General features: G+C 33.0%; 1 protein-coding gene across 1 annotated transcript in view; it reads right to left on the minus strand.

Moving 5' to 3' along the window:
• Nucleotides 1–2262: 2262 nt before the first annotated feature.
• Nucleotides 2263–9159, minus strand: part of LOC106869021 (uncharacterized) — a 10159-nt gene continuing 3262 nt past the window's right edge. The window contains exons 4-8 of the mRNA XM_014914514.3: nucleotides 6688–6834; nucleotides 5543–5901; nucleotides 4625–4721; nucleotides 3010–3089; nucleotides 2263–2434 (exon numbers count right to left, since the gene is read on the minus strand). Of these exons, the coding sequence (XP_014770000.1) occupies nucleotides 2405–2434; nucleotides 3010–3089; nucleotides 4625–4721; nucleotides 5543–5901; nucleotides 6688–6834 (713 nt within the window). The 3' untranslated portion in view covers nucleotides 2263–2404. The remainder of the gene's footprint in view (nucleotides 2435–3009; nucleotides 3090–4624; nucleotides 4722–5542; nucleotides 5902–6687; nucleotides 6835–9159) is intronic.

Consider the following 9159-nt stretch of genomic DNA (forward strand, 5'->3'; position numbering starts at 1 on the left):
ACGTAATCTGTGACAACAACATACACATTGCTCCCGTTCTCTATCTCCCCCTCTCTCAAACGCATACACGTGCAAATAAACACAATCATTCACGTTCGTCAATGTGGCATAACTACAGAGTTGTACCCACCGACTTTGGAAGGTCATAACATTCAGAAAAATGAATATTTTTTAATGAAATTTTCTATGCATATATTATTTATTATGTAGATTCCGAATATACAAAAAATTTTTGTGAAAGTTTTTTGGGAGGGGGTGGGGGACAATTTTCGGAAATTCCACTTAAATTCCTCTTAACTTCCAGGAAAATGAATATCTTTTCGTGAAATTTTCTACAAATATACCTTGATGTATGTACATTTCGAGCATGTAGGAATTTTGAAAGAAACAACTGCAGGTTATTTTTGAGAAGTGTTCCCCACTCGGTGGTGTTTCGGAGCAAGTCGTCCATATTTGTTTCATTTTTCTCTATTATGTGCGTAAGTGCATCCATAGATTTCTAATGAAGTAATAGGCAGTGAGGAGAAGCCGTCATAAGAAAACTTTTAACTACCTCTATTCCTTTCTCCCCCTCTCTCTACCTCTTCCTCTCTCACTCTCTCAAACGCATACACGTGCAAGTACACAATCATTCAGTAAAATATAACTAATGTTCGTCAATGTTTTGTAAATATACCACGATTTTCACTAGGGTGTTAGGGTTAGGGTTTTAGGGTCAGGGTTAGGGGTTAAGGTTTAGGGTTACGGTTAGGATTAGTGTTACGGTTACGGTTTTAGGGTTAGGGTTAGGGGGTTAGGGTTAGTGTTAGGATTAGGGTTGGGTAATCAATCGTGCGGGTGTTAATCTGAAAAATTACAGATATGTGAAAAGTACCGACCCTGCCATCTATTATAACTTTTGCTGTTCTGTTTAATATATACATAGATTATGCCTCCAAAGAAGAGAGTTTGCTGGGGAAAGAAAGCAACCGGTTTAAAATGACAGCAATAGACTACAGCAATTCACCACATTCCAGAAGCTACTTTGAACATAATGCAAAATGGTGCATCAACATCTGCCCAATCTGATAGAATTCTGGCAAAACTGTGTACCAACAGATCGCCAGCAATTGCTTCATCAGAAATTGCCGTCCTAGCTCCTGCGAAAAGGGATTACCCTGCTATGTATAATCAGGGCAGCGCAAAAAGTTGTTTTGCACAAGCATTTCTATAGCCAATTAGACGGATGAAATTTACGTACGCTTAATAATGTTACGCAAAACAGCCTTCAGACTTTCCCTATTAATTTCATCGTATTTTGAATTATGAACATATTTACATCACAAGGATTTTTTCGTTGTAAGGCTTTCTTTTTGAGTTGATTTTCACCTAGCAAGACTTATCGTAGATGGCGTAATAAGTCACACCCGGACAAGGTCGGGTTATACTGCTAGTATATTTATATATTTGAGTGAGTGTATATGTGTTTGTGTATGTTTATTTACAAAGATACATAGGAAATAGAATTATAGACACTCACGCTTTTACACAGACATATATGATATATAAACAGACACACTTAAAAAGGAAGGAAGCGGGCTGTGCCAAAGTATAGGAAACCGCGTTCACTACAGACTTTGCTACTCACACATATAGATGTATACATATGTACACATGCACACGCGCACACACTCATAGACACACGCAGTTGAAGCACTGTTTGATTATTTTTCACCTTTTTGTATCCATTTTATATATAAAATACTACAACTAGCCGTCATTTTTTACGGTACGGGGTCAGCTCGTACAAAATAACAGGCATCCACAATCTGAGGAGTCAATGTCTCTAATCCCTTAAAAATCAGAAAGTAATTCGTCATTGGTCGATTTAAAAGCTTTATTATAATAAATCTCACATATAAAAATGCTCGTGCAAACATAGATGACTACAAAAGTAAAAAAAAAAATGAATTATCTGCTGCAAGCAAAATAAAATTCATCAGTAATGTTACTGCGTTACGATAACTTAGTGCCTGCACTTTTCTCCTGTCAGTTTTTGCCAGAGAATGTGCGCATAGTTATGCAGCTAATGAAGTTTATTTCACAGCCACAGTTTGACTAAATCACAAAATATGTAATGCACGCTACCGAAATTTCCTTTGCCTTTCGCTTTTCTCTGATTGATGTAAATTCGTACAACCAGGGTAATACTAAAGTTGCTTTTTTTCATGTTACGCGCTGAAGCCAAAAAGATATACCAAAAAAGATAACGCCAACAAATCATTTTTAGCAATTGTTAATGCCAACTTTAGTAGTTGATTCATACATTTATTCAATTAAAAAAGGAAAGTAATAAATATATTGTTAAACATCAAATTCTCTTTCCATAAGTTGTTTTCATTGAACGTGAACTGTTATAGTATGTTTACCATGATGGGCATTTGGTGAGCTTGAACTGTTGAAAGGGCAAAAAGAAAGAATTTTATAATTTCATTTATTTTCTTATTTGTTATGCGGTATTAATTTATTAAATTGAAAAGCTATATATAAAATAGTGTATCTATACATTACATATAGTGTATCTATACATTACATATAGTGTATCTATACAACGTATTATTGTAGGTTAAAATGTAAAATACTATGATACACTGTACATTGGTAGGTAAATTATGTAATTATGTATAAGGTAATATTGTAATTTGATCATATAGGTGTAGAATAAGTTTTATAATAGTAAATTAAATTCTATGGTAGTAGATTAAAATGTAGATTTGTTGTAGTTCATATGATACTATAATGGATGTATTCAGGAAATGGATGTGCAGTCTTAAAATCTGTATCGTATAAGTCAGAATATTGAACACTATATTGTGAATGTATGGTATTGTTTGTTGTATGAGAATTTTGTAAGACACACAATGCTACAAATCTGTGACATTTCAATGACACGAAATAATGATAAATAAATTGCTGCATTATGAATCCATTTCCAATCTAGGACATTGTGTAAAAAAAAATGTAACTCACCTCGTTTACTGAACCAATGAAAGGGTTAGAAGAACAGGGTTTTCCAATACTCAGTGCACTGTCAACTGTTTCGATATAACCTGAAAATTAAAGCAAAATTGTAATGTATTTAAATCCTTCTACGACACCCAAAATAAGTACAAACATCTAGAGCTTATCTCTAGCTTCTTGTCACCAAAGAGAAGAGAGATAAACCTATCCTTAATAGTAACAACCGTCTATGACAGATAATATTCCCTTATCAGAAACTTATTTTGTATATCTATTTTGTATATCTATGTGAACTTAACTTAGAATTAAATGTCTTGTCTAAAGACGCCATAGAAAATACGCTCACTTGCTACTTGTTATAAAGTATTATTTCAAAATGTATATGTCTAGATGCGGTTTTGTTGTTGTCTCCACACAGATTGCACTGATAAGAGGTCAGTAGTACAATAAATTCAAATAGCTTCACAGCAATCGGTCTAAAGGAATGGTGGAGAATGACACTATTTTTAAATGCGTAAATAATATGGCCGATCGAAAACCAGACACAAACCATTTGGAGATTACAAAATATAAAAGATTTGATCCACAAACATATACAATAGAAAGTCAATATTTTAAAAAGTGTATATGTCTTTTTCGGCAACTGTATATTCGGCTTCATGATGGTAAGTGAATGAAAGTTAAACCTCCTCTTCGGCGATTAAGACAGAAGCGTGTCCAACAACAACACAGTAAACAGAGTCCGGTAAAAATAAATCTCCTATTCAAATGCAAAGAAGTGCCTGCATCATATATGAACCCACTTACTATATAATGCTTTATTCACTCAGATATTTGGCTTTTAGTTTAGGGGATATAATTGATTAATTTTATAAAGTGTACTTCTAGTAGTATTGGTATCGATATATTTCTCATAGTAATAAGAGAGAAAGGTAGCAATACGAAAAACATAAGTATCAGGCACAATGAATTAATACAGTTCTATATTTAAGAGATGAGGAGTTATGTACATTATTTACATTTGACGGATATTTATCCTCATCTTCTTTGTTGTTAACACAACGTTTCGGCTGATATATAAACATGGGTTCTCATTCCTAAGGTATTTTTCGATGTTATTATTATCATTATTATTATAATTATTATTATTCAGGTCACTGCCTGGAATCGAACTCGGAATCTTGGGGTTAGTAGCCCGCGCTCTTAACCACTACGCCATATGCCTGGTTAAGAGCGCGGGCTACTAACCCCAAGATTCCGAGTTCGATTCCAGGCAGTGACCTGAATAATAATTATAATAATAATGATAATAATAACATCGAAAAATACCTTAGGAATGAGAACCCATGTTCGAAATTTCCGCAAGACACCTGCTGAAGGCCGGAGGGTATATTAGCCGAAACGTTGTGTTAACAACAAAGAAGATGAGGACAAATATCCGTCAAATGTAAATAATGTATAATGAATTAATTTTACATGTTTTATGAACATGTTCTATTGAATTAGTATTGATTTGCTGAAATACACGACACAAAAGTTAAGGGCTTTTGTTGATCCGAAAATATTTTAAACTTGTTATTTATTTTATATTTTTATTAAATTATAATTTTATAATTTCACTTACCCGGAATTGTTTTTTCTTCTACAAGTTGGCCATTCAAGTACATTCGCACTTTATCGTTTGACTTTCCAAATTTGATACTATACCATTGGTTTAATTCCTATAATAAATTAAATATTATTTTAATTCTTACATGTCTATGGTTTCTACTGGCAATATAACGATGAATACTAATTTTGTCTCCCCAGTCTATGAATAGGAAAACAGAATTAATATTTATTTTTCTTCAAGCTTAAAAGAGTAGAAAAATGGAGCGTTGGGACGTACATTTATTTTTAACCGGAAGTAAATTGAGGGAAGCAAAACCCAGTTAATTCCAAGCTTAATTCTCTATTCGTAGCGCTCGCTTCATATCGCTGATATTCTAAGATCTGGATTTCTTATCACTGACAATTTATATTATGTTAAAACGTGTAACTGTCGATGTTATGGTGAACAAATATGTTATAATTAAGTGCAGGCTGCTACACTTAAAGTGGTGAGCCGAAAAAGATGTTTAATCAGTTGAAATTTTAAGCAAAAGTACTCTGTGTTATCGAAAATTAATCCCAGTAATGGGGTTAATATTCTACGGCTAACCGTTGTTGACATCAGAAACACAATATGCTGAAACAGATTCACTTCCGATCGCAAATATTATCATCAGTTTGCTTGGAATGATACGATCCTTAAGTCAATAAGATTAATCTCCGATTAATGGATAATACATTTGACTGTGGAAATTAAAGCCATTTACTGAAATATACTTGGGGGAAATAAGCATTAGTTAATTCTTTGATTTATGGACATTTGTTGTCATGAGAGATGATATTTTCAAGATATACATCATCACGTTTTGTATCAGTTACGTTTTTACTATTCAATTTCAGACTACTTAAATAAAAAAAATATTTTTAAAACAATATATTTTCTTTCACTTACCACTCTTTTCTTTATTTGTACTGGGAACATATATCCTTCTAATTTCATGAAGCCAACAACTGTTGGGAAGGTGTTTGCATTTTCGACTTCAATACTGATTGAAGGCTTACGATCGCAGTTTCCGTTAGTCATAATGGCGTACGAATCTTTGGGAGAACTTTTAAGATAAAAGTTCATACTAATTTCAACACTGTTACCTAAATCGTTGTTTGTCAAAACTGGAATCACCAGGGCAGAACCAGTAGTAAATACAGCAGCATTGTTACGAAAAGTAACGTCAACATTTTCCACATACCATTTATTGGAGAGTTCAAAAGAATTGCTCTTCAGCGGAAGATCAACCAATAGACAAGTTTTCTCTAGAAAAAAAAAAAAAACAGACTTGACCAATAGCATATATCTTAGAATTTCATAGTAGTTCGATTGTAAGAAAGTCATAAAGAAATCGAGCCTAATGATTTGAGTAAAAATTTAATTTCATTAAAATGCTAATCACCATTTATTCGTTATATTCAATTAGAATGTATCAAGTAATTCCCAATATGTAAATAGCAAACAAGTTGAGTTACAGTACAAATATAAACAAAATGTATAACAGAGGTATATGACAAATGTATAGCTGTAGAAAATGAGTATTGGCGATCCACAGAAGATCACAAAAAGATAAAGTTGAGTACAATTCGATTGTAATTCTGAATAGAGGCATATATGACGAAGATAATTACCTATATTCATAAAATATAGTCCAAGACAATATTGAACCTGTCACTGTAGGCTCATTCTTCACTTTGCTAAGTACTAAAAACTAGAACTAAAACTTCCTATCCAATTCTGCTTTCTCTTCACTCGGTATCTGTGCACTCCGATCTTACCTTGATTCCATACCTCACCTGCTACTGGCATGCAAGTCCTATATTCTATACTTCTCCGAAGTACAAATTTCTCAATACTTTTTTCATCTCTACTCATATATCATTCCGAAAAGGGAACTCTGTGCACACACACAGTATGATCTTCCTGCCATTCATCTCTTTTGTCTGTATTAAGACTTCGAATCATTTTCACTCAAAGACATTTTCCTTCGTTCCTACACACACATCTACTTTCTTGATAAAATTAATTAAATGAGTTGCTTTCGAACTTACCTTCAGGCAGAGGAATCATTTTACCACAAGTGCATGTTTTGACGTCGAACCCAGTACCAGGACCACAATCCTTTTCAATCCAACCTACAGCATTCTTCTGCCAAAATTTTCCTATACTTTTAGACGGCTTGAATGTTTCAGAACACGCTGAAAAAAGGAAATGCGAATGATTGAATGTTTTGCAAATCTCCTCGAGGAAGACAGAGGCTGGAAAGCAAGCGGAGCATTTTCCAATCGAAGTCGGATGTAGAGGATTCATTGGACACAATGTGAGGCGACTGTAGTTATCGTTTAACCTAACTCATCGTAAGTTAAGTACCACCATGAGCGATATCCAAACTACAGTGGAAAAGGTTAGCCATTGGATTTGGTTAAAAAAGACGATGAGCGATGGCTAGAAGAATACTGAGCTATATCTGATAACCAGTTGATCTCGTAAGTGGGATCTCATTTCAGTGCGCAATGATGCCGTCGTGAGGTAGGCCCCGAAAAGGCGCGCATTCTCTCTTGTTGACCCCATACACTTGCTGGCTTCTGGTATGCGGAGCTTTCGATTGGTATCAATTGTACGTGCAAGTTGTTTGCAAAACAGCTACAGTCGTCTCATTGAATTCAGATAATTCAGTCATCTCGTATTCAGATAATCTTTTTATAACACAGAACCTTTTATCATTAAATTTGCGCTAAAGTGATTTGTAAAATGCTTATGCAAATTAATTTTATTTAAATCATATCTTTTGTTATGTTCATTATCAAGGGTAGAGAATATATTGAAAAGAATCAAGAGATGAATTATTAAAATTCAATCTTTCATTATTATAACCAGATCTATCAACGTTTAAAAATATCAGATAATGAGCAAAAATAACAGACTTTGTTAGTTTTTAACAGGCTATATTTATTTCAAAAATGTACTTAAATAAGTAAATATACTTAAATAAGTAAACATGAGTTATATTCTTTGGGAATTATTCAAAAAACTTGTAAAATTTTTTGTTCCAATGAAAACTTTACCAGTCCGAGAGAGAAGACATTTTAAAACCGGTCTTTAAAAGGCTTCCAAGGCCGGAGGTGCAATTTATTTTCATGGATCTACCAATAGCAAATAATATCTCACAATTCAGAGATGGTACAAAAGATTTGTCTTCATCTGTACTTTCCCTCATTTTTTCTTCTTTTAAGTTGTATTTTTCTTATATATAGGGGGTATTATATATCTTTCTTATAGCTTAAAAACTTTACGCGCATTCTTAAATTGAGTAAACAAATAACCACAATTTTATTATTTTATTTTCTTTAGATTAGCCTTTTCTCATTAACCCAATTTAATAACTGGTTGTCATCAAGGAACATTACAAAAATGTACCATAGGCAAAATAAATCTTTTATATTCGTTTTACTAGTTAATTCATACATCTGTAACATAGCCACAAGAAGTCTTACTTTTGACAATTTATTCAAAATTTGTAAATTATCACTAACTATAAGAATTCGCCCTATTACATACGGGACCTACTAGCGGGACTTATGAATTAATGGAATTAATTCAAGGAATTAATGGTAAACCTATTGGGTTATTTCTGAACACTTTATCCAAAAAATCTGAATGCGTAGCCTGTGCTGTGTCTGTATGGACACATCTGCGGACAATCCAAATATTGGCTCAGAAATCTTCAGCAGGTGTGACCATTTTAAGAAATATTTCCAGGAAAAAAGTGATTGATTACTTTTTGCGTAGAGCAGTCACACTATCTCTGTTTAATTTCTGGGTTTTATGTAGACTTACGCCCCTTACTATAACATCAAATCTATCATGTTATACGTGAATCTCTATCCATCATTAAAAAAATCGATTCACAACAAACTACTAGGAATATTTGAGTTGAGCTGTTATGTTTTATGATCTAACGGTATTTAGAGACTTTTTCAGAATATGAACCTTCAAGTCACGATGTCTAATCAGTAAAAGGAACATGCATACATATTTATAGATATAGTTCATCAGTAGGTAACATAATTTTAAAAGAAAAATAACTAAGTACCACATATAGTCTAGAACTCTACCAATTGAAAAGTAAATATGTAATTGATTCAAGCAGCTCTATAATATAGAGTGAGTTATAAGAGCTAAAAGATTCAGTAATATTTTTCTAATTGTGTAAATTACTTAAAACGATTTGATTTATTAACTTTCTGCCTACAGTACTTGAATCTATGACCGACACCAAGTAGAGTTTGAATTCAGAATTTAAAGCGACATAGCTACTATATACTGCTTTACTAACTTTAAAATTGTGTATGACTATAAAGATATTTATCGATTTTCAAACTAAATGGTGATATTTTTTAAGTTGACCACTGTATATATTTTAGAGATCAGGTAAGAGCTACGAACTAAGAAAGTAAAGCGACGTAACTAAATACTGAAATATAATTTGATCGTGAAGTAAGACTTCCCGATCAAATTATCTG

Source organism: Octopus bimaculoides, chromosome 14 (genome assembly GCF_046866305.1).
Source record: "Octopus bimaculoides isolate indiv1 chromosome 14, ASM4686630v1, whole genome shotgun sequence".
Lineage (NCBI taxonomy): Eukaryota > Metazoa > Mollusca > Cephalopoda > Octopoda > Octopodidae > Octopus > Octopus bimaculoides.